Source organism: Melanostigma gelatinosum, assembly GCF_949748355.1.
Source record: "Melanostigma gelatinosum genome assembly, chromosome: 22".
Taxonomy (NCBI): domain Eukaryota; kingdom Metazoa; phylum Chordata; class Actinopteri; order Perciformes; family Zoarcidae; genus Melanostigma; species Melanostigma gelatinosum.
In genome coordinates, this window is record NC_136655.1 from 3,940,087 (window position 1) to 3,965,812 (window position 25,726).

General features: G+C 47.3%; 1 protein-coding gene across 7 annotated transcripts in view; it reads right to left on the minus strand.

Moving 5' to 3' along the window:
- Positions 1-25,726, minus strand: part of ppp1r12a (protein phosphatase 1, regulatory subunit 12A) — a 33,098-nt gene continuing 7,372 nt past the window's right edge. The window contains exons 2-26 of one of the 7 annotated variants that reach the window (XM_079294655.1): positions 19,788-19,918; positions 18,057-18,175; positions 15,196-15,355; positions 14,693-14,837; positions 14,536-14,610; positions 14,283-14,374; positions 13,895-14,052; positions 13,644-13,756; positions 11,292-11,516; positions 11,027-11,118; positions 10,712-10,825; positions 9,873-10,025; positions 9,428-9,586; positions 9,179-9,346; positions 8,689-8,779; positions 8,304-8,477; positions 8,045-8,216; positions 6,935-7,056; positions 6,749-6,814; positions 6,194-6,210; positions 5,982-6,099; positions 5,743-5,847; positions 5,608-5,655; positions 4,002-4,052; positions 1-1,061 (exon numbers count right to left, since the gene is read on the minus strand). In XM_079294655.1, the coding sequence (XP_079150781.1) occupies positions 975-1,061; positions 4,002-4,052; positions 5,608-5,655; positions 5,743-5,847; positions 5,982-6,099; positions 6,194-6,210; positions 6,749-6,814; positions 6,935-7,056; positions 8,045-8,216; positions 8,304-8,477; positions 8,689-8,779; positions 9,179-9,346; positions 9,428-9,586; positions 9,873-10,025; positions 10,712-10,825; positions 11,027-11,118; positions 11,292-11,516; positions 13,644-13,756; positions 13,895-14,052; positions 14,283-14,374; positions 14,536-14,610; positions 14,693-14,837; positions 15,196-15,355; positions 18,057-18,175; positions 19,788-19,918 (2,955 nt within the window). In that variant the 3' untranslated portion in view covers positions 1-974. Of the gene's footprint in view, positions 3,086-4,001; positions 4,053-5,607; positions 5,656-5,742; positions 5,848-5,966; positions 6,100-6,193; positions 6,211-6,748; positions 6,815-6,934; positions 7,057-8,044; positions 8,217-8,303; positions 8,478-8,688; positions 8,780-9,178; positions 9,347-9,427; positions 9,587-9,872; positions 10,026-10,711; positions 10,826-11,026; positions 11,119-11,291; positions 11,517-13,643; positions 13,757-13,894; positions 14,053-14,282; positions 14,375-14,535; positions 14,611-14,692; positions 14,838-15,195; positions 15,356-18,056; positions 18,176-19,787; positions 19,919-25,726 lie in introns of all 7 variants that reach the window. The other 6 variants (XM_079294654.1, XM_079294653.1, XM_079294652.1 and 3 more) reach the window with 6 other exon arrangements.

Genomic DNA, 25,726 nt, shown 5'->3' on the forward strand with positions numbered 1-25,726 from the left:
TTTTCGTCCTCTGGAATTTGTATACTTTTAATAGTAACAGACGGGAACCATAAACGCATGCCATGTGCTGGTCTCAAACAAATACAGGTATATACAGCATCACTCAGTACCTGCTAAAACAAAGTGAGAAATACAGAGTATAAACGGACTACACCACAAACTTAAAAAATAAAATAAAAAAAAAAGAGGAAGGTGAGCGATGAAAGCGGTGGAAGAGTGAAAATCCTACATGTGATGGACTCATTAAAGCATAAAAAAAAGAAGAAAAATGCATATTGCACATACAGTGAAAGCTTAAATTCCACCAGGTCCGCCTCTTTTCGCTAAAGCGAGATTTCAAAAAAAAAAATTTCCCTCTTGGAGGAAGACACGGAGGTAACAAAAAGTAGGTGTGTGTGTGTGTGGGGGGGGGGGGATTCGATATGGGGTAGAAGTGGCACTCTGAGGGTTAAAGAGAGAGAGAGGGGGGGGGGGACTGCACAGCACACAACACACGGAGGAGAAACAAAAAAATAAAGAGAGATTGTGGCACAAATAAAATCAGGTGTTGGATAATATCTGTTCTTCAGTGATAGCTGAGAGAGAGAAGAGAGCTGCAAGTGTTTTTCTCTTTATGTACAACTAAGGCTTATTGGTTAAATAGTGTTCAGGCTTCCCCGCCCACAATGCTTTTACATGCCGACCACACAACCCTTTCTCCTTTTGCTCTGTAAACTCAAGTGGTTCTATCGGGACAGCAGCCACACAATCAAGTGGGGAATAGTCGAGGAGGTGGAGGGATGGATGGATGCTGTGGTGGTGGTGGAGCAAAAGGGAGATAAAGAGCTGAGAGGAGATAAAAAGGAACCAAAAAAACCGTCTCGTCTCTGATGTCTGTTGCAATTAATATCTAAATGTGCAATTCCATTCGTCACTGCCATGGGGGACTAGGGGGTGCAGGAGACGGGGCGGGTCAGGGTGGTGGGGGTCTGTTTCTACTTGGAAAGCTTGCTAATGACTCGAATGAGTGCTCCGTTCTCGTCCTTTAGTCTCTGGTTGTCTGCTTTCAAGTCTGGGAGCATCTGAAAGGGAATAAAAAGGAAACAAGGGAAGGGAGGAGGAGACACACACACACACACACACACAGAGAGAGAGAGAGAGAAGGCTTAGACAAGTCTCGACTGATACACCGAGTCGTTACACCAGTCAGGCCACAAACTGTTAATTACAGCCTTGCAATCTTGGAGTCACACAGCATCTCTCATGTTTTGTTTTCCCCTTTAAAAAATAAAAAAAATAAAAAAAACACTTCCTGGTTCTCAGTAAAACGAGTAAAAGCGGGCACACCACGGGTCAAAGGTCTGGAGGAAGCCATGCAGCATCTGAACAGCTGCTCACCAGCAGCCATTAAACACGGCAGAGACACACAAAGTCACGTTTGGATCGTCGAATAGGATCTCAGAGCCCAGCGGGTGGCAGGAGACACTCTTTGATTGGTCATATGATCATATAAATATTTTATTACAGACCCTCAACACGCTATTGTACAGTTGTGATGCTACATTGGATGTTGTTTCAGCTTTGGAGGCTACTTGTGTGCACAGACTGTTTACAGCTTTGTAGTGGAACCAAAGTGCTGAAAAATGAAGCCAATGTTCCTGTAAAAATGGCCCCAAAACTCCCAACAGACCCAACTTCACATGTTTACACGTTGGTAGAAAAACTGTTTGGTCTATCGCCGATATCTTCCTTCATGACAACTGCACGGGAATGAACTTTCTAATATAAACTCATCCGTTTACATCATATTAAGGCATAAAGTTCTGATGAGTTACGGGCCCCTTTGAGTGACAGGTGGGTGCCTCTGGGCTCCACCGAAGAGACGCTAATCTGAATGAAACACGTGGATTCAATGCAGATCTCTGTTGAATCTGAGGACCTTGGATATGCGTCAGATTTCCGTAGCTCGTTAAACAACATCTGGGAACATCCCTTAAGCATGTCAAGATGAGATTATTGTAAGTAATTTAAGAGCAGAAGGCATCTCTCCTCAACCTGCCGGGTTCCATAGTATCCAAGGTTTACCGTTAGAATAAGACTTGAAAAGACTGAAAAATCCACCTATTTGTGCACCGGTGTGACTTTAAGTCTACTCGATTACAGACTTTACTATGTGAACTGGTGTTTTGCTCTTCTTTAAAGAAGAATCTACAGATGCTGTGATGACGACAACTTTCAGTAGAAAAATCACGATCAACACTGACACTCAACAAGAGAATTCAGGCCCCTTAAAAACAAACTCATTTAACACAGATGACGATCAACCGCTAGCTTAGACATTCATGTTGTGACGTAGAGCTACTTTATACGTGATGCTGATCAGACACTGCCGTCGCTCCATGCAGCTCACTTTTATATTTGTTGACGTCATCTGTCAAATAAAAAAAATTTGGGGAGTAAAGAAAGGAAAAAAATAAATGAAGTTTCAGTCTCTGAAGATTTACAGGGAAGCCAGTTCATGCAAAGAAGCCAGAACAAGCCAAACTGAACACGTGAGCTCCCTCTGATGGAAGCGTCACAACGAGAAACTACAGAGGACACTTTCCTTTACAGCAAACTCTGATTCAGTGGAGTCAGCTCAGACAGCTGACAGACTTACCCGGGGCTTGTTTCAGCCACCATGTTGGTTTAGGATGTTTTTAGATACTGTTCTGTAGAAGGAGAGTGTCCTGTTGTAAGAACTAAAAACAAAAAAAAACACCCTCCCCAATCTGAAAACCAAAAGCTCTGGGGAGGCAGAGGGGGCTGAAGGTTTACAAAACCAGAGGTGGTTGAGCGGCTGGGCACCTGCCTGTCTATCGGTGCGGGCAGAGCACGAATGGAGCGTGAGAAGAATGGGGTTTGGGGAGGGGGAAGGTGAGGCAGAAAGAGGAGGAGGAGGTGGTGGTGGTGGACAGACGGACGTAGCTTAGAGGTCGACGGTGGGCAGCTGGCTGCAGGCGGACTGCGAGAGCTTTGCCAACACTCGGGACAGGGCCCGGTTCTCAGCCTGCAGCCGCTCCTTAACCTGCCGCAGGGCCTGAACCTGCTTTACCTGGGGGAGGTTCTGCAGGGGGGGGGGGGGGGGGGGGGAAACAACAACCACAACACAAAGAAAACAAAGTGAGAGAGAGAGGGGGAGAGGAGGCAGAGAGGAGAGAAAGAATGGCAGAAGAGGAACATATTTCAACAAATTTGGAGAGAAGAGGTTTAATGAAAGACAGGACAGTAGAAATTAACAGAGCAGAGGGGCCGAGGAGGAGGAGGAGGAAGACAGAAGAGGGAGATTGTTAGAAAAATGGGGACAGATTTTGGAAACAGACGGAATGATTAAGAGCTTTCCGGTTCAGCCTGATGCTAGAAACGGGAAAGTGACACTGATAAGATCAGCCAGCTGCCGGAGAATAAACACTTCGTTATCACAGCGACGGGAACAACACTCGCTTACTAGAATTTAATCTGTCCTCCTAAGACAAAAAAACAAAAGAACCTCTAATTGGCCGCATCAACAGAAGAGCTTAAATGTCATGTCAACACGGATTAGAACAGCTGACCTGAGCAGAGTAAGAGATGCACATTTAGCAGGTAGACAAGGAGTGCAGCATGGGGACCGAGGCGAGGGGCCGTACGGGCAGAACACTAAACGCTGTGTTCAGGCCAATACGGTAGTTTGGGTTCAAAACTAAACCGAATAACGTAGTCGATGACTGTTGCAGCTTTACTTTCTTTATCAGCCATTTCATACCAATACCGTTATTAATAGCTCCTAAATAAACAGACCACATGTACACAGAATATCTCAAGGGAAATTCTATACTTCTATAGAAGGGGACACTGAGACGTAAGGGACAGCTGTTAGCACTATGTTGGAATTCACAAGTACCACCTACACACTAGCTGTGATCCTGACTCCACTAATGGAAATGTCTTCAACCCAACTGCACATGAAGAGAATACAACGTGTGACTGTGTGTGTGTGGTACCTTAAGTTCCTCCTCCATCTCAGAAATCTTCCTTTCTAGAGCTCTTCTTTCCTGCGGGGCGGAGAGCAGAGCGGTTAAAACTCGGGACTATCTCACGGAGACGATCAGCAGAAAGCACACGGTGGTGCAGCCTCCACACACACGGCGGTGCAGCCTCCACACACGGCGGTGCAGCCTCCACACACGGCGGTGCAGCCTCCACACACGGCGGTGCAGCCTCCACACACACGGCGGTGCAGCCTCCACACACACGGCGGTGCAGCCTCCACACACACGGCGGTGCAGCCTCCACACACACGGCGGTGCAGCCTCCACACACACGGCGGTGCAGCCTCCACACACACGGCGGTGCAGCCTCCACACACACGGCGGTGCAGCCTCCACACACGGTGGTGCAGCCTCCACACACGGTGGTGCAGCCTCTACACACTGCGTTGAATAAGGTGGGGGAAGATGGTGAGGGTGTAGCGGTAGCACACACACACGTCTTGTGAGGCGTCTGCAAGCAACAGACTTAAGTATTCAGTGAATTTATAATTGATATGTTCAAGACATGATCCATGGACAGGGCGGTCAGAATGTCTTTTTTGAACGACAAAAAAAAAAAAATGACATTCTTGTCTTATAAAAAGTCTTGAAGACAAATGGAGGATGGTCTTAAAGTTACTACAAGGAACGTTTAACTGGTTGGAACGGTCTCAGTTTAATACCGATGCCTCTGTATGACCTACAGGAGAAGACTGGGTTTATATCTCCTGATTTTTAATGCCCATCACCGTCCGATAACCCGCAAAAGTCAGACTAAACCATTTACAGGTTCTCCAGAAACTTCGTCAGCGCCGACTCCAGCAGAAGGGGCCAGACCCAGATCTGCGAGGCACGGGAGAACCAGAACTGAGAGGAATAGACTGTCAGACCCCGCTGGAGTAAAATGAGGTTTCCTAAAGAGAGTCCGGTGTTCGGGAACACTACCGCTTTTGTCCACAGGGGCCGCCAAAATCAACACGGAATTAAAGTTCCTTGTAGCAGCTTTAAATGCGTTTTAAGAGTAATGGATGGGTTGGTTGTGGTTTCACGGCTACACAGCTCTGCAGCTGAAGACGTCAGCATTATTACTGAACGAGTGAGACAAAAAAACACATGCACAGCAAATCAACAGCCTACAATTGTTCTACTTCCTGCATGAATTGAGATAAACACACATGAAAAGAACAAAATAAGAGAGAAGAGGTGACCACACGCTGCCTCAGAGGCTTTAAACAGGTGAGAGAGAAGTTGGCGGTGTTCTGGGTGGCGAGGAGGGAGGAAGTCCCTTTGACCCCCCGACTACATGTGACAGCCAGCAGCAGAGAGCAGACCGATACAGAGAGTCAGGTTAAGATCATACCACTACCCAGATGATATTGGGGCCTGCTTGTTACCTTCAGACATAAACCCATTGTAAGTGTCACCAGCATGTTTGAAGCATGGCGGATTTATCAAAAAGAACACAAGGACTTCTGAGTTCTAGGTTTACTTTTGAGAGACAGAAGTTATACACATCGTCAGTGCATAGTGTTACCAAACAAAAGGACATTTGTCATCGAGCTTATTAAACTGTCGTTACCCTTTTCTCCATCTCAAGCTGTGATCGGTCGGCATAGCGTTCCTGCCTCTGCAATGAGAAAGAAACAGTTCTCAGGAATCCTAAATCGCCTCATCATCGATACTGACCAGCTGACGCAGAGAGAGCTCGGTGTACCTGCGTGGCCTTCTCTAGTTGTCGCTTCAAGTCCGCCAAATCCACGTCTGTGTCACGTAACTGGGCCTTCAACTTCTCGTTCTCAGCTAAGATCTGCTCGTAGAGCTGATGGGAGGAGACCAGCAAATCCAACAGGCGCCGTGTGAGACGGGTTTTTGGGGGTTACGCAGTACCGGTGCTGGGATTAAACCCAGGATCCGGAATGAGCAGACGCATCGGTTCACCTTTGTTTCACACACCTTCTTGTAGTCAGTGGCGTCGTCTCTGTCCAGTCGGCTCGAGTACGTCCTCCGACTCTCGCCGTAGCCGCGGCTGAAGAGAATGTCGTTGCGATCTATCGATGAAGTGCTCTCGTTCCTGCAGCGGGAACAACAGGCGGTCGTTTGAAATACAGAGAACACACGGGAGGTAATAAGAAAGAGCAGAATAACACGAAGGGGGGGAAACATACCTGGACAATCTGTCACTCTGTAAGACAGAAAAAAAGGAAAGCGGCTGATTAATGTTGATTAACATCACACACACACACACACACACACTAATACATGTTCGTGTGTGGTCTGACCCCAGTGACCCAGACTTCCTTGCCTTTGTATGTCTGCATGTTTTTAAAACCCACTGATCTACGGCTGAGGCCACTTTTGGTTTGCGAGGTCACTGCAGCAGCCGGACAATCGGCAGAAGATGGAAACGACGAGGGAACAACAATAAAAGAAAATCAAAGGCTGCAGACGGTGAGAAGGGAAGATTAGTGGGAGGGGAGGAAATCATAGCTGAACAGGAAGGAGAAGTGGATGTCAAAGAGGACTGGACCTGCCTGGCCTCGACTTCATGAGGAAGCACCAGGACGGAGAATAAATGAAGGAGGGCAAGAATCAAACGGAGGTCGGGGCCACAGAAGAAAAGCAATAGGACTTCTGGCTGGAGGGCTTAAAAGTCAGTTTGATCTACTTTCCACGCACGCGTGTGTGTGTGTGTGTGTGAGAGAGAGAGAGAGAAGAGTTACCTGTGGCTCTCCCTTGGTGCTGCCCTCCTCTGAGTCGGACAGCTGATCAGGGTCATTTTCATCACCCTGGAATTAAAAACGCAGAGAACAAGGGTTGCCCTTCAGCTGATCAAGAGAGGAAAGTGTTATGAACTGCTGCACCTCATCAAGAGCGCTTTAATACTTATGATGACCAAAGTCTCTTACGTCTTGGGTCCAGAAGGAGACGCCGGTGGAGCGCCTCTTCTCACGGGGCCGCCTGCGATCCCGGATGGAGCGAGGCTGAGACTTGTCCTCGCCCTCCTTCTCCTCCTCCCGTTTGTCTATTTCTGTCCAATCGAGGAGAGACGCCAGCAGGTCAACAAACACACGTGATACCAACATCACAGCGTATTGAAAGACAGAATAAAGAGATGACAGCCTGTGTAAACGTACAGTAACAGCATGTACTACAATATTAGATCTTGAGTCAACTCCTCAATAAAAAGGAGAAGACCAGGAGTTTGCGCATTTGGACATCAACATTGTGCAAACGCTCATACAGCAATCCCAACAGGAATTCAAAGCGAAACACGGAAAAGTTCACGTCAAACAAGGCAGTGACTTGACTTCAAAAGACACGATGAGGACAACAACTCGGCTTGGCTCGAGTTCAGAGGGGAAATAAAAGGCCATCGTGTTCGTGGGAGAACAAAGAGGTCAGTGTTTCCTTCTGCCTTCAGTTTCCCCAGAGATGCTTCATGGGTTTATTTGTTAAGAGGAGTGACTTAATATTAAACGCAACCCAATCCCTCTGTCTGGAGGCCCTTAATCAGCATGTGGCACTTTGCCCATGAGAATGTGGACCGAGCGGTTTTCTCTCCGTCTCTGAGATCAAAACAGGTTTTTATTGACGGATTTTTTTGTTGTTGTGAAGTCCCGTCTTCCATTTTGTTAAATCCTGCTTTCACAATGTGACGCACATCTGCATTTGCAGAACAGCCAAGAGGAGCGTTCTGTCTCCGATCGGTCAAAGCCTCCCGTCACGGAGCCAAGAGAAGGTGCAGATGTCTAGTTTTCTCTCAGACCACTTGAATTACAATATGCTGAAAGGTTTTTATGGATTTTTTTACCAAACGATGCCAAAAATGAACTTCCCTCCCCAGCTTTAAGATCGCCAAAGCTGGCTTTTAACCACTTTAGCAGCACACACAAAGAGACCGGATCAGATAGAAGTTTTACAACACCATCATCTACATAGTGAATGTAAAGCGGATGAATAGATCAGTCAGGAAGGAGGTGCTGCAGAGGTGGATGTGGACGGGGAGAGGCACAGACCTTTTTCTGTGTCTCTGGAGGAACGGCTATAGGAGGAGGTGATGCCCGTCAGACTGTTGGGCCTGTTGAGGGAGCTGGAACTGGAGGACAAAGCGGTGCTAGTGTACGGGGTGGAGGCAGTGCTGACTGTGGAAATGGCCGAGGTAGAGGAGGAAGACGAAGGCCGGTAGCGCTGGTAAGGAGAGATGAAGTTCAGATATTTAAGGTGTAGATTAAAGGCGTCGATACAGTGATTGGTTGGGCTGTAACAGAAACGTACCTCTTCGAAGCTGCGGTACTTCGATCGGTAATCGTCTTCCTTGACCTCCGTCTCTTTCTTCTCCTCCTGCTGCTTCTCCTTGTCCTGCTTCTCTTTCTCCTCCTCTCGGGTCTTTGGGGTGCGACTCCTGTCGATTGTTTTCTCCGCCTCTTGCAGGTCAGTCAGAGTCACACCCTGCAGGAAGAGAGTAATGCACCATCTTTACAATCTGAATTCTCTACATTTGCTGACTTATTCATAAAAACCATCCGTCTGATTTGTGCTTTACAAGGTTAGTTTTAAAAATAAAAACGTGTCTCAAATAGTTCTTTATTAGAAAAGAAGACCAGTCATCCTGATGTGGAAAGCTGTCACTTTACGTGTTGGTAATAATCGGTTCACTAACCTGGGTGGACCTCCTTGACTGTCGAGCCTGTCTGGAGCGAGCTTTCCTCTGGGACTCTGACTCCTCATCCCGCACTGGCGTCAGGTATGACCTAACACACACACACACACACACACACAGTTAATCGTTTTGAAAATAAGAGCAAAAACACTCGAGCATCATGAGTGCTGAGATGGGCAAACTGGATGAACACAATGCGTCTGGCAATTGTAGTTGTTGAGTATGGTAGTATGCCACCGGACCATAATGACAAACAGTCACTTTAACCTTTCTTTTAGGTGCCTAAAGTACATTTTGTGTAACGTGAAGCAGATATCGACGTCAGGAAAGGTTTGTGGACGAGGATTTCCTGTGATGACAGAGGATACAAACGTCTTTGGCTACAGTATCGCACTCATGCAAACTCTCTCCTCCCCACAGAGTTCAACATCACTCACGAGACACAGAACAAGGAGGACACGATGCTACAGGACTAGTGTGTTTGTGTTACCGGCGTCTCTCAGAGCCAGTGACGATGCCCGTGGTGGTGGTGGTGGTAGATATGGCGCTGGTGGTAGTGGTCGATGTGCTGGTCGTAGTGGAGCCGGTGTTCATCGTGGGGATGACTGCAGCAGACTCCTTCTCCTTCTCCTTCTCAGCACTCTCCTCTGACCAGTACCTGTTTACACACACAAGCATTTTCAGAAAGAACGGTATCTCCTTCTTCCAGGTCCGGCTGATGGCGGTGCCGTTCGTGTACCTGCTGGTGAGACTGGTGGAGCCAGCCCGGGTGGAGGAGGAGCCCAGGCTGGAGAGCAGGCCGCGATGGCCAGTGGGCGAGGTAACGGATGAGGAGGTGGTCGTCGTGGAGGAGGTGGTCGAGGAACTCAGGTCCTCGTGTCTTCTGCCAAAAGAGCCGCTGGAGGACAAAATGTCCAGACGTAAAAACACATGCAGAGTCAGCAGGAAGCCGAGATAATTAGTGGATGAATTAGATATTAGCACCCTTATTGCATAGTATATCTAGATCGTGACTGCAGGAGACTAAGAGAAAACCAAGGTTCTTAAAGTCAAAACAACCATCCCTTTCCCAATAATCATTTGGACATTGAATGCAACACTGTAGACATGGCGGGCCCTCCAGCGGAGCAGGGACACACAGTCAGAGAGGACAGAGGGCAGGGCCCCGGGCGAGGCTGGTGTACCTGCGGTAAATGCTGTAAGACTGGTAGTGGGAGGTGGGTGGCTGCCAGGGTTTAGTGTTACAGGTGTTAGGGTCCAAGCTGGAGGTGGACGAAGACTTGGCTGGCACGTCCCGCGTGCTGCCGCTCCGCCCTAGTGCTAGCGTGTGGGACGTGCTGGCGTGTTGGCAGGCGGGTGGGCGAAGAGAGGGCATGTTAGCGGTGGAGGCGCACACACACACAAACACAGATATAGTACAAGAGACACATATTTTAAGACTATCAAGCTTTGACAAACTGTTGGTGCATTCATGTCATATGGGGATCAAAGCAACAGAGACGTTTCCATGAATTAAAGGTTTTTGTAGATTTTTTGATTGCAAACACCTTGTTCAGTTAACACACATGTCACTGGTAAATTAAAGAGATACTAAATGAATTAATATGGCTGAAATGTTTTTCCCACATGACATGAATGCATCATAAGTCCATGTCTAGGTTTTGTGCCACAAACAACTGTATGAATTTGATTCATGTGGGAGTCAGACAGGTGTACAGGCTCGTTAAAATGCAATGAGTAATGCATTGCAAACTCAGTGGCACAGCAACCTGACAGGACAGGTACAGTCATGCAACAGACTCTGCGGCAGTGACGGAGAAAAGCCTTCTCAGCTGTGCATGGAAGCATGTACGTACATATCTCTGGTGACATAAAGCGAGCCAAATGTACTGCGGATGATTGATAAACGACTATCAACGCAGTGGCTTTAGTTCAACCTCACAGCGGATGTAAACATATCGGACGGAGCAGCGATCAGACGATGAGATGAGGGGTGGAGGTTTGCATCGCAGCGGAGGCTAACCTGCGCTGGTAGCTGGGGGTTCGGTTGGTGGAGGCGCTTCCTTCGCTGTTCTTCAGGTCGTCGTCCCAGCGCCGCCGGGTGTACGAGCCGCTGCGTATCAGAGCAGTGGAGTCCCTGGGGAAGCACAAGCTACAATAGAACCTCAGGCTTCCCCAAACAGATACTGGAGACGTGTACAAATCCAGCGCTGCCCAACGTAACAACCGAACTAAAGGCAGTTTTCAGGGCCGCAGAGGCCTATTGCCTGCAACACATAGCAGTGGGCAGCAGGGGGCGCTAGTGCCAATGCATGTTTGCGCAGAGCCACAGTTTCACCTGTTCTCCTTCTCGTCAATGTCTGAAGTACTGGCGAGTCTCCTGGGGATGGTGGGGGCCACGTAGGCGAGACGGGTTCCTTTATCCTTTTCCTGCAGACAGAGAGACAAAAAAGAAAAAAGGATCTACGTTATGGAAAATTTGTTTTATCATTAAAAAGTAGCTAGGATGGAGGATTTATTCCTTTTCAAATACATACACATGTGGGAAGAAAAGAAGCTCATTATGGCTAGAAGACATTTTATATTCTATACAATGAGTTGACCTTCTCTTTCTCTTTGTTGTCCAGAGAGGAGGAGAGGCGAGGGCTCGAGGCCGAGCGCATCACCCCGGCCGTGTCCTTCTCCCGCTGAGCCTCCTTGGTGGCGGTGATCTCGGCCAGCGCCCCGTAGCTGCCCGTCTTCCTCAAACCCAGCCGCCACGACGCCGGAGACTCGTCCTTCCTCTCCTCCTCCACTTTCGTCGAGACCTTTCCAGCAGGCTGAGTGGGCTGAGAGGGAGGAAGCGACGGCGGGTTTTAGTGTGCAAAGTAACCGTTGAAAGTAGTGCGAAGAGGTTATGTTAGTCACGTTGAGTGAGGAACACAAAAGTCAACCAGGTGAGAAACGGTTTGGATTAATCTCCAGGGGCTGCAAAGAGGAGACCATTAAGAGGACATGCCAGTTCGGAGATCACATCCACGACTACCGGACTAAAGGTTATTTCAGAGTGAGTGCAATCCTCAAAATATGATAATTATGTCGCGCAACTAAAACCCTTCAGATTTTGATTTTGATAGTTTTCAGTTCTGGCAACAAATTACAATTTCTTTAAGAATCGATGCACACAGTAAACAAAACACAGACACACGGTGAGAGCACAACCAGGACAGTCCTTTTTTGTGTGAAAACAACAGCATGTGGGGCTGAGGAGTGAAAGTCAGCATCACCGGGGCGGTTAGAGTCAGTGCACAGGTGCATGTGGGATGAGAGAACAACTCTGGTGCACACCAATGCCTCACCATAGTTTTTTTGGGCGCTAGAGAAATGCCAGTTTTGCGCAAGCCTTGACGCCACAATGCAGGACAGCCTGGCTCCGCCACAGGCATGAGGGGAGTAACGCAATCAAACTAAAGCCGACCGAGACAAGAGCCCAGGGGTGAGGAAAGACGCAGAGAGAAGGGGAGGGCAGGGAGGAGGTCGACACAGAGAAAAAGCCAGAGTAAGACAGAAGCAGCAACAGAAGAAGAAACAAACTTTACGGCAAGGACAGATCTTTGTTTTAAAGGCGTAGTCACACCACACAATGCTTACTGCCAAACCAGTTGGAATAAGTGACATTTGGTAGTGTCAAAACCTGGATGTTGTTCATGTTTATTCGCACTCTTGTTAGACAAGAAGACATTGTGATGTGTGAGCACGAGGCTTCAAAGCAGGACTGGAAACAAGGAGATCGTTGCGAGAATAGAAGCAGAAATAAAAGAACACATTTAGAGAGTCTTGGAGAGGCGGCCATTGATCGCAGGACGTTGACTAAACGGTGCCGGTTCAGAGAGAGAAAGCCGTAAAGGAACCCTCCTCTTTAGGCTGCAGTCACTGACTGTCAGGGCTTCTATTCAGGGGTTTAGCTTTTAGTTCCAAATGTTAACTTTGGCCACACAAAATACTTCAAAGTAGCTTTCTGTTTGAGTTTAGAACAAACTCCCATGACAAATAAGACAAGCCACTTCTGTTGATCGTATAGAAAAAAACAAGAACAACTTAGTATTGTCCTATATTGTCTATTTTATTGCTTTTGCTCCTTGTGTCCCCCGTTATTAAATACATGTTTTATTGATTTGTTTCTCTTGTGACGCACTTTGAGCTGCATTTTATGCTACGCAAATAAAGCGTATTTTTATTATCAGTAAACACTATGTCACATTAAGTATTTGTTTCAACGTGTGGACTTATGAAGCAGACATTCCCTTGGAAGAAGTCACCAGGTTCACTTTGGTTAACTGCTTGGCCTCATTCTGCCAGCAGAGGGCAGCAGACTCAAGAGTGGGAGAACACTGCTATGTTCTATTCCTAACAACAAACCCTCTCCGGCCTCCTGGTTTCCTAACAGTCTTATAGTAAACTGTTGACACCATTCATGCAGCCCGGTGCCATGTTTGTTGAACGCCACCGTCAATTAGTCGTAAATGTCATTCTCGGGGCCTCCGTGACATTTGTTAGCCGTGTGTGCTCAGTGTACCGAAACACAGAGAACATATCACAAGCGGGGAACTATTTCTGGCCTGGAGTCTGAACTGCAAACTCATTTACAGCAACGTCAGCCGACTGTGAAATTAGGTTTGTGTTCAATGGGGAGGAAAACTAAATAGATGGTGAATTTCACTGATTTGTGTACAGAATGAGGCAGCAACACGTCTCAGAGCAGCAAAGCTGAGGCACTACTTGAAGCGGTTTGAGGGGAGAACAGTGACGTGGTTACATCACGGCTGTGCTGCAGCATCCAAATTCATTTCTAAAACCAATCAGCTGCTACTTTGAGTGAGATCCGTCTGTTTTTTTGTTTTAATGGCAGCAATGCGACAGCTGTCTGCGCAGGGTGGGATGCTGAACACTCGTCCACCGGGTCGCACCTTATTTACCGGTGAAGTGGGGGTTGTCACCTGGTTGGTTGGGCTGGTTGGAGGCGACACGGTGATGCCGGTCGGGGCGGGCGTCGTGCTGTTGCTCACCGACGCCGACGGCTTGCTCTTGTCTGGAGGGATCAGAAAGAAAAGAAAATGAGACGTGTTCTAATGAAAACATGCTCCGTGAGAATTATGGGATATGCTCAGGCTGCAGACCGGATTTACTGCAGTCTAAAATAAATGTCACACACACACACACGCTGTACCTGCTTCCGTCTCCGACTCTGAATCCTCGTCGTCCTCTTCCTCACTGGAGCAGCTCGATTCGTCCTTCTTGCCCTCCTCTCCTTCATCCACCTTCTCCGGTTCAGAGGTCTCGATGCGTGGGGCGATCTTCTCTGGCTCCAGAAGCACAGTTTCTTTGCTGCAACACACACACACACACACACATTTAAACACCATCAGTACAGAACCACAGCATCAGTGTGGTGCAGTATTTCTGGAACAGCAAGAGAAAACACAAGTCAAAGTCACAGATACAATATAAAATATCAAAACTTTCACTTATGCCTGTGCCGTCGTTGCCTTAATAATCATAAAACCCATTTAGTGGGCCATTTCCGTTGATTATTTCTCCACCATCAAACTATTTACCTCTTGAGCGGCTTCAGTGATTGGTTGTTGTCCCCGGTGGTTGTCGTTTCAATCAAAGGAGATTTCTTAACGTCTTTCTTGTCGCCTATCAGCTGGAATAAAGAGAACAAAGCAATTCTAACAGAGGAAACCGCAGCAAGGCGAACAATCTTACAACGAATGAGTGAAAATGTTAACAGAACTTTATCCACTGTTAAAACAACAGGACAGCATTGTCGTGTGCAGATAGAAGTCACCAGCCACATTGACTTACCAGATTCTGTTTCTTTTGCAGTTCTTCTAAGTATCCAAGAACATCTTCGTCTGCTACGTCAAAAGCTGTCTGGCCCTGAGGGAACGAAATAAAACAAAAGTTATCTAAAATATAGACTGCACAGCACTCGATGACGGGCCTCATGACAGTTCCTCACCATTTTATTGATGAGGTCCATGTCACATAGATTCTCCACCAGTATCCTACAGGCCTCCTCTTTGCCCCAGTGTGCCGACGCATGTAGAGGAGTCCAGCCATCGTAGTCCTTAATATTTACATCATACCCTGTTTGGATTAAAAGCCTGAGAAACGACGGAGTGGAAGAGAAAGAGAGAGGGAACAAAAACGTGTTAGAATTTGCAAATCTTGTCTTGTTTCAAGGCGCTGACAGCGTCCAGGCTTTAAGAAGTGCGTGAGGGGGGAAACATTTACATCCCCGTCTTGTACACTGGAGCGGCGCTAAACATCAGAGATCTTAGAGCTATCTATGGGCAGCCCACAGAGAGGATGCCGGAAGAACGCATCAGAGCAGAGACCAAGATATGTTTGGCGTTAGCAAAGAAAACACGCGATGCTAGGCCTGTAAATAGTATTTATACAACGCAGCAAACAGTAAAGGCTTCATGCAACAACAAGCACACAAAGAGCCATCGCGCTTACTTTAAAACCTCCACGTATCCCTTCGCAGCAGCTACGTGGAGCGCCGTTCCGCCGGACTTGGTGTGCCGGCTGTCTTGGATCTGGCCGCTGTTGAGCCACTGCCGGGCGTCCCTCAGCATGACCCGCTCCTCCTCTTTCCGGGCCGCCTCGATGTCCACCCCTGGTGAGAGACGGGGGAGAAAGGAACCGTCAGAGGGGCATCGAAGGATTACCCGCTACCGAGGGAGCACGCTGCAACACTGGACCCAGACCATCAACAATCGCATCGAGGAGTTAATAAAGTCTTATTACGGTAAAGGTGTTTGGAATACATCACATTAATATGAGACTATGGATTACAGTAGAGAACAGGGAACCCATGAACCTTTGTGCTTTTATTGACGTTGAAGCCGTGACATTATTCTAGAAACACTAGAGGGTGCTGTAGAGCACTCAGCAAATAAAGTCTTGTGCCAAACTTCTGTCAATTTTCCTCTGAAATAACGTCTGTAAAAACACAGGCCTCATCCAGTGAAGTGGGTCAATATGTCTGCGCTTTAAGCTGCATGCAAAGGCAAACAGGCCTGTATTGTCTTGTTGACACCTGGCTGGAACACGAGACGGGCCTGAACGCACCGCTGCAGGAGTCGCTGACTCGTCAGCTGAGTGTTAACTGTGTTGAGCTACGTAAACAGAGATTCACGGACGAGCCAAGACTTCAGCTGATCTTACGGGTGTTTGTTCTACCCCCCCCCCCCTCCTCCTCCTCCTCCTCCCTAAGGATGCATCATCGCTTATTTCCGTGACACTCTAGGAAGCTTCAAGATTGCCTCGAGCTTTTTGAACCAATGAAACAGGACATCCGTGTCTGCTGCACATTTGGCTTCAATAAAAAAAGTGCAAGCAGAGGAGAACTTCAGCCGATGCTAGCTGGAGAGGAGCAGGAATCTGTTCGGCAAGAAGAGGACGCTTGGTTCCCAAACAGAGTCACCAGGACACCTGCTATGAAGAGCTTTTGCTCTTAGAATTTCACCTACAAGTGTTAAATATCAGTAGAATCCACCTTCCAACGCAGGCTTGAATTGAGCCCTGGAAGCGTAATATTCGGGCTCGTTTGAAACCGGACGTGCTCATTAGTGGGCTGAAGTCCAAGAAGATGACTCGGTGTCCGAGTTCATGTTTGACTGGGTTAAAAGTTTCATCTCAAACATTTAAGACACTTTAACAAGAAATGAAAACGCAGTGCATACATGCTACGGAGGAAGCTGAACCCAGACTTCCTCAGAGCAGGCGATGGGAGCTGGCAGGTAGGCCAGCGTCCCGTGATCTCTTGGGACGTAGCACCCACACTGGGTCGATAAAAAGCAGGAGCCTAACGGCCTCTAAGTAGAACTACAGAACAAGAAGAGTGGAAGCGTTGGCAGCCGTTCAAAGTTGAGTTTTTATAAGGAGAACAGCACATCTTCCACATGAGACGATAAAGAGAAAATCCAACAGACCAAAAAAGGACCTCGCCTCTTCAGTCACCTTACCGACAATAAACCTACAGTAAAAGAATGAAATACCTACAGAAATATAGAAAGAGATGCTGGCTTTTTAGAAATAAACAAAAGAAAACTAATTGTTTTATTCTGCGCCAAGAGGAAACTACTCGGAGCTACTTTACCTAATCGGGGCCAAGGATGGGATCGAGAGGTCGTCTCTGCCAAGGGGGCCACTCGCTAACAAGTTTAACCTCATGACTGGTGTCTCTTTGAGAGGAGAAACCACATTGCAATCACACAGAAGCGTTACACAACAGCTAGTTGCATAATGCCGCCTGCTACCTCTCGCACAGAGAGAACTGAGCTGTGGATTGTCTGCAGATGCCCCGAGGTCAGGAGGAGCAGCGCAAATACACTCTTCAGTGTTTGTTTTTTTTAAACTCGAAAGCAGTTTAATACGCAACAAGCACACATTAGAAGTCTATGAACATTTGTTCTTCTGCACCAGTTACTGAAGAGGAGGTAGCGTGCAGACTCTCTAGAACCGGGCAGCTCCTTCGTTCCGGCAAATTAAAGCAGACAGCCGCCGCTGGCCGTGATGTTCGAGGTTGGGCCGGGTGCATGTCTAGCTGTCGTTATGCAACAAGGGAGGAGGAGCGCAACATGCAAAGCAGCACCGGTGCCATGTGCTTTGAAAACACTGGGACTCCCGGCTCACAGAAAGCATGTTTGTCAAAGGTTGCCGGAGATACTAGACAGCAAACACTAACGCACAATACTCTTAAAACAGTGTGAATAGAATAGAGTCTGTGCATCTTCTGACCCACAGTAAAAGCCTATCACATACTACTAGATGGGGCTTAGATGACTGGTTTAGACATTGCATTGAACACCTTACTGTAAACTATCGAGGGCCGAGGTTATAAAACGCAGCATGCTGTGGTAAAAGAGAGAGAACGTAAAGATTGCTTTAAGATGGTGCCACAGAGAAGGGTAATAAGCCAGCCGACCTTTATCAGTGAGCAGAGGAGCACCCCTCTGGCCCGGGGCCAGTTTACACGTCCGAGCGTGGCCCCTAGAGGAGGGCCTTTCATCGTCTCAAGAATGCCCCCCGGCACAAAATACAAAATACTTCTCAGTTTCGAATCATCACATGAGTCACTGCGCCACTTTTTCCAGATTATGTAAGTTGTATTCAAGCAAGCAAGCGGAGGGGAAAAAAATGAATAGCAGCAGGTGACTGAACTCCGATTCCATTTGACAACACACTCGTAAGTGCATGAAACACACATCGGGCCCAGACCAGCTATGTATGCTGCCATTTACATACTTTTCCATGGAAGCATTTCTGCGCTGGGAGGGAAGGACGACCCGGAAGTTTAGTCTTTAATACGGTACCTTGTCTGTTGATCTCATTCTGAAGGAGCTCCTCCATCGCCTCCTCTTCAGCGATGTCCAGAGGCGTCTCTCCTTCACTGTTCACAACTCCTACACTGGCACCCTGGCTGATGAGATACCTGCAACAACAATAATACACACGTTTTAGGTTTTGAACCAAGGGAAAGGAGGAGGTAGAGGCAACCGTCACTTCCTTCAACTGCTGAGGAAACAGTTGAAGGACAGGAGCTCAATAAAAGAAATTTTAAAATGAGGGCGACTGAACCGTGATCCAGACCGGTGTGTGGCATGGATGTTTACTGCTCTCCACTTCGTCTTGAAGTACAAAGCTGCAGATGCAATCGAAGCATTCATTGCTACCCAGGAATTGAGCATCAACTAGCTCATCTCCAAAGTCTGTGTCTGCATGGCCATTCACAGACCAGGAGTTGAACCATAAAACCCTTTAAATAACAGCAGACAACCAAAACACACATTTAACACAGCGATTTAACCCTTTATATCTTTGTCTGCCCCCAGCAGAGATTCAAGACTCCAACATCTGGACTTCAGCTGCTTCTAGTTAAAGCTGCGGTGAGACTCGGGCCCTTGTCATTTGACCACTTGAAACGGGCTCAGTGCTTATGACTTAACATCTCCTTGACTGGACTTTCTATTCTGCCTATTTCGGGTGAACTCTACTTGGACTGATGGTTCTGTGGCGTGTAGCCCCACTGTGGGATTCTTAACCAACCCTAGCATTAGATGGCTGTGGTGACAGCGAGGGCTTAAGAGTCCCGCTCCGGAGTTCCCGTTACTGTGAACGAGGATGCTGGGAGCTGCTGGGCGCTCACCACCCACATCTCGTTGACGGGTTTTCCCTCCATGACATGATTTCTCCATTACCCGTATCAGGCCGACCACTTGACCTTTTCATTCATTATGAGACACAAGAAACGTCTTGTTTTCTGTAATACTAGCCCAGTGTTGTGTTCAAGAGGCCTGCTGCACACAAACTTGCAGGGTTTGAGAAGTTAACACTAAAATATCGACATTTTGTGAAACATAATTTCTTTGCATTATTGCTCAAAAGGTTAGTTACAAACACCATGCAGAAATTTGCTTTGCAACTACTATAAAGTTTATCTTCTTACATCCAGTTGCACGCGTTACGTTTTCCGGTTCCTGTAATGTAACACAGAAGTAAAGCAGGTCACAGCACACTCCCAACATGCTGAACAATGAGTACGACGGAGCTCCTTCAGCCTGTTCAAAGACCCTCTGATAACATCTGTGTGTTGTGTTCGGTGCCCTACGAGCAGCCGTCTTACCTGACGAAGGACCAGGGGCAAGAAAATACTACAGTACAACTCTATAGAGCGCCGTCCCAGATACGGTGGCCCGATGTCTCCATATTTGATTACATAACTCTAACACAGCGCGTCTGGGCCTCCAAATGAGCCGCTGCTCCCGTCACAAATATGGGATTATAGCGCTGCGTGCTGGAGCCTCCACATGTTCAGCCCTCGTGTCACTTTGTGCTTGACAATCCACATGACCGTGTATGGCAGATGAACCTTACCCCTCAGTCATTCTCACGCAGTCTGAACTGAAACAGCTTTACAAGCTTTCTGAGAATAAACGATACAAAACAGGATGTAAGGGTGAGTTTGCAGAAACCTGATGAAACAGATGCTGCTGCTGCTTCTTAGAAACGGCTTGAACTGGGTTGTTAAACTTCTCAATACTCACTCCGCTATGTCCAGGTATCCGCAGGAGGCTGCAGCGTGTAGGGGGATCCAGCCCTCATTGTCCGGCTGGTTGATGCCGGCGCCGTGCTCCACCAGGAAAGTCACCATGTCAACATTGTCGTCTATGCATGCCTGAAAGAAGGAAATAGAGGAGAGGAGTAAGGCTAATGGCTAATGCGTGTGTGTACATGCACATGAGTTTGTGTTAGTGTGATGCCGTGTGCTATAGTTAGCTTGCATTGCCTGATAGATTGCCTCGTGCGTCCCGAATTGTTGAGGAATTTTTGGCAGTCGGAGCGTTCTCCCAAAAATGCCTGCACATAGCCAGGGTGCTTGAAATACCACATAACGTAGTACTGCTGATGGAGCCGTTGAGGTGCAGTGTGCACTTTTGCAAAAAAAAGTAAGCGATTTGAATTTTAAACACTTTCAAAGACTGCTTTTAGTTCAGCGCTGAGCTTTGCAGATTAGCCGAATAGTTTCTTACGTGTGATCAATCAAAAAATGTCTGAAATAACCAAACATGTCGGGCGTCTCTTCTCTTTACACCGAGCAGCTGATGAAGCACTTAAATTAATCCACATCTGTGGGTATGCGAAAGTCAAAAAAGGCTTTATTTGACATCTTGCCCCCAGAGTTTGTCCTCTTTATTTAAATCCATCATAATCATGAGGAGCTCTGCCAGTCGCTGGTGCTGGGGACAAGCTACAGATCTCAGATTTCCCTTAATGTAAATAACATCGGACATTCAAAAGGAAGTCAACACACTGGATTGAAAGCTAGCAGACCACCCACAAACACGTCATGCCAAAGTGTCACCGAAGGGGACCAGAAGACAACAGAAGTGGGCGCTTAGCATGCACAATGTCTAATGTTCTTCACACCATCAAGAATGTCGTTAAACCATTTTCTGAAAGCCTTCTGTGCAGCAAACCACAGCGTATATGACTGATGACAATGATGCCCACAGAAATAAATAGCAGCTGCAAGTGGGAGGAATCTATTTTAAGATTCTCTGACGAATGAAGTGGGAGATGTTGTGATTTTACAGACATTATGAAACAGAATTTGCACCGGGGCGGGCGTACTGTGCGTTTCTGTTGTGCATTTAATCAGTCTTCAAGAGGAAAACAATCTGTATTCTCACAACATGAACAGGTAACACCATTTAGCGATATCAACACCAAACGTTGTTGCCCCCCCCCCATCATCACTAGAACACTGTGCCTGGACTGTCTCGCTCGCTCCCCTGGGGTTGCTAGCTACACATGAACACACAGCGGCCTCACGTTCGGGTCACACGACTTTCTGGCTGGAATCCTTGTCCAAATTTGGGCTGTTTAGAGCGCCGTACATGGCCAGAGCTGAGGAGCGCCTGCAAAAGGCCTCACTGAGCTTATCTGACAGTGCGTGTGTGTGTGTGCGCTCAGGCACAGAGTTCCTCCAGGTGCAGATGAACTTGTTAACAGACCGTGTTCATCTGACTTTAATGCAAGGAGGAACACAGCAACGCAACATATTGCTTTGAAAGTGCAGCCGTCTGCAGCTCTCGTCGCTGGTGAAATGTCACCCTCTGGGAGTTTGTTAGGTGGACGTCACCATCAAGTGCAAATGATGCGGCTGCCCTGTGCCAACACATGGCAGCTTGTGGTCCGCCATCCAAGTCCACACTTTGGGAACGTCAGCAAAGGCAGACCTGTGGTTCAAATAAAGTACCGGGACAGCAGAGTCTTCCAAACAGGGTCGGCCACTACATCGTATCGGTTTAACTCGATATGATGGTTATTTTTCACCGTCACATTCATGCCAAGTCTGCCTTCCAGATATTCATTATATTTCATTCCACTTCCTTTTGAGATGTGAAATAACGATACAAGTATGTATCAGGTGATGCAGGGCAACATACAGTCCGCCTTGAATTTGTGCATCGGGCACCTTTTACATTTAAACTGACTTTTCCTTAAAAACATGGATTGCTGCAGCTTTCTGCCTCTCATTTGAAACCGGTCCTCATCTAAACCCTCCCCCTCAGTCATTCTCCACACACTTATTACCGCTTCAAAGTCTGATCCAGGAATGGAAACAAGCCCCTTAAGGCGAACGCAGCAGCGTTGGCTGTGACCTCCCTCTGCATTGCGTCACCAGCCTGGCTCCTCCCAGCAGCCATCAGGAGCCCAACAAAGGTAATCCCTTAATGGCTGCGATTGTGTGTGGCTGACAGGTGATGTAAGGGGGCAGCAGAGGCTTTTACAACCCCACACTCGCCGCCATGGTTCATATATACAGCTACACAGACAAAATGCCAGATATCGGGCAGCAGGCAGAGTAGCGGAGGGGGATCGGACTACTAATTAAGAAACATCGTGGACTTAATCCCGCGTCTCACACAATCACGATCAGCATGTAGGAGCTGCACTCGTAGAGAAACATTCAGACATGTTGTGACTCACTGCTCGAGCAGACATGTTGCCATTTAAACCCGTTTGGCAGGTGTGCGTGAGAAGAGCGTAAAGCATCACGGCAATAAGACGGACGGCACTGCGCCGTGTGAACTAGAGTTACCGTCAAGTTGCAGTTTACGTCCACGTCATCATTCTGAAAACAATTTGGGTTGATTCTTACTCTTACGACACCAATGTCTGCTTCACATGTGCATGGATGATTTTAATTCATGCTTTGAGTCACAACGTTACACATACAGTAGACCTGAGAACGCCACAGTAGCTGCATTGACAAAGAGACAGAAGTAGTGACTTGCTAACCACCATAAGGCTGCAGAGTGTTAGAGATCTCTTTATGTGTACTGTGCTGTCAGTTTGCCAACCAGGAGGACAGGATGAGTCCTTGAAGCCCTTTCTGATCAGAAGGACCTCCCTAATGGAAGCTGGGGCTTCTGGGAAGTTTACAAAACAAAAAAAATCCACAACTAACCTAATCAATGGACACATGAAGGTCCTTTGGATTGAGTTTAATGCACATTGTGAAATAAAGAAGCCATCATTAATATGTTTTCCTTGAGGCTTGAGAGAGAATTGTCACATTTAACAGACTTCGTAGTTAGATTCACTTTAATCCAGCGCTGTAAAGCAGAAACAACACCACAGGCTATCTAAAGTTGTTTTTGTAGAACAGTACAGTACAGTGTAGCAGGCTCTTCTGCAAAGCTTCCACGGAGACTTTTTGATCCGTGAGAGTGTGACTGACTGCTTAGCGTCGTATTTCACGATACAGAACTGCTCCTACCATGTTCTTCTCAAAAACATGGACTCTCAATCAAGGAATGTGTCTGTGTTTATGAGCTGGTGTAAGATAAACATCAGCCAGACGTCACCGGACAGTCAAAAGACAAAAGTCCTCCAGTGGCACTTTTTGAAAGAAAAAGAAACCCATCACCAGCCAGATAGTATTTATGTAAAGCATGTAAAGCACATAAAGGAAACACGACACACATACTGGCCTTACAACCGGGAAACAGACTGTTCATCAACATGCAATCAGGCCTCACCTTTGCATTTCAACAGTAGTCATAAACGCAGATAACTCGACAGTTTCTCATGTTGACTTGTTTTGAAGCAAAATGTTTTAAACGAGTAGAGCTGCACTCGGGTAACAAGTTCCCGAGACAAAACGATAAATAAAGCGTCACACATCAGTTAACCGGGGACGAATATAGAAACCACCAAGAGATTAACTTAATAAACCCGTTTGAAGCCAGTGGGGATAAAAATAGAGAAGATTAGGACAGAAACAATACAGTGTCCATCATATGCACCGGTCTAATCCTGAAATAATATGTACAGAACTCAAGCCCGACTCCCTGCTAGCGCTGCAAAGAAGATAAGCTAAGCCAAAAACAATAAAAAAATAAAAAAATGCACCCATGACGTGCACCTCAGAAAGGAGGCCGGTCTGCTGCCTCGACAACAAAGCCCAAAAAAAAGAGAACATGAGTTCAGGCCTCGTCAGGCTTTTGTAAGTAACATAAATAAATAGAGAAAAGGCTTCATTTTAAAGCACACGGGGGTTGCTCGGATGGCCCCTGAAGGCAGCGCAAACAGCAAACCACTGTGAGGAAACATCAAAAAAGCCACTAAGGAGCATCTCGAGGTGCCATCTTTGTTTCTAAACATGACTTCTAGCTGTTACTGGAGCGATTCTCATGACCTTTTCTGGCAACAAAAAGCAGAGATTTCTGGTGCGATTATGCGGGTGCCACTGACTTATAATCTCAGATTTAAATCAATAGAAACACAGTGTAGTTAACATAAATACAAGAGCCGATGTGGTGTTTTTAAGCCAATCACCCAAAACTGTATCTAATGTGTGAATAACATGTAGAAATGTCAAGAAAAAAAAGGTTACTTCGACAAGTAAACACTTTAAAAAGACAGTATTCTTGGTGAAGGGGTAAAGCTACCGTGTGTGTATAAAAGAGTAGATTTATTATCTCCTGGGCAATCGGGCGGAGAGCTCCGAGCTTAATTTAGCAGCACTCCACATCAAGGAGAGACTTGAAGACCCCTCCCCTCCTTGACTTCCTTTAGTAGCACCCTCAGATGGCCAACTCGAGCTGCAGAAAAGCTCCGCTTGCGGCTCCTGCATTATTTTTACTGCCGAGAGCGAGAGACAGACACAGGCAGCCGGCTAAGCCCATTGTGCAGATATTCTACTATTTAATGACGATGGGGCACGGCCACTATATCACCCTTGACTGACAAACCTTTCCACCCCATGTTCCCTCATGGTATCCAGCCTTTATTTGCCGATGGAATTTCGTTTGTGGCGCTCAGTCATTGAATACGGTCACTCTCAGTAACACGTCTGTAGTGAGATGGATGATAGTCAGTAAAGCCAAAACATGATCTGGGTATTGTGATATAAGGTTACTCAAACATGTACAACATGGAGAGGCTTGTTCGCTGAGGGCTTCCACAATAAAGCTTAGTTCCACAGCACTTGCTTTTCCTCAAAAAAGGAATAAAGACCCATTTTCTCCCATATAAAGAAACAGTGTGGACAACAAAGCAGCCTCCTCTGGAGCTCAGAGCTGGCCTCTCTATAGTAGTACAACATCTGTCTGCAACCACCCAAGCCTAGTAAGCAGCACGGCCCTGGACGAGCATACCAGTGGAGAAATTCCCAGATAAGTAATACTCCTAGCCTTGGGGCGCTTCAGGCTGCAGCGCTCTGGCCACTCCTCGCTGGGCTACGTCATCGGCTCAGAGGCGCGCAGCCACTTCCACAAAAGGAATTCCTTCTTACCGCCTGCATGCAAGTATGAGTGCTTTACGCGTCTGCGTTTAGACAAAATCAGCCCAGACAATGAAAGACGTGGTGAGAAAGTGAACACGCTATTGGAAATGGAACTACCATTAAAATCTATAACTGTGAGACTTTAGTGTGAATGTTCATTCTGAAAGGTGTACATCTGTGTGTGTTTACGCCTGAGACAAAGAGCTCACAGCTCCTGTGCTTTTGGCAGGGTTCATGAGGCCAGAGGGTACGAGGGGGGGGGGGGGGGTTAGAGCGCTGCAGGGCGACCAGCTGGGTCCCTCCGCTAGATGAGCCCTGTTGGGAGCTGTAACCAGACTACACGCATGCGCACACACAGCCTCTGCTACTGAGGACGACCATATAAGGCCCTGGGATTCCCATGGAAAAAGAAGACTAGGATTGAGGAAGAGGGGGAAGAAAAAAACAAAAGAAAATGCCGGCGAGATTGTAACTGTACGTTTCACTTGGGCTTTCGCTCAGCAGCCAAAACAATAGCCCCACTTGAGAGAGCCAAATTAGTTTCCATGTGAGGGGTCCAAAGGCGAGAGAGGGGGCACCGAGGTCGGGGCGCCACGGAGAGATGGCAGAATATTTCCATATAATAGAAGCGTTATGTGGAGGACAGTCGGTCAACTAAAGAGGCATTGAGAACGGTCCACAGCACCC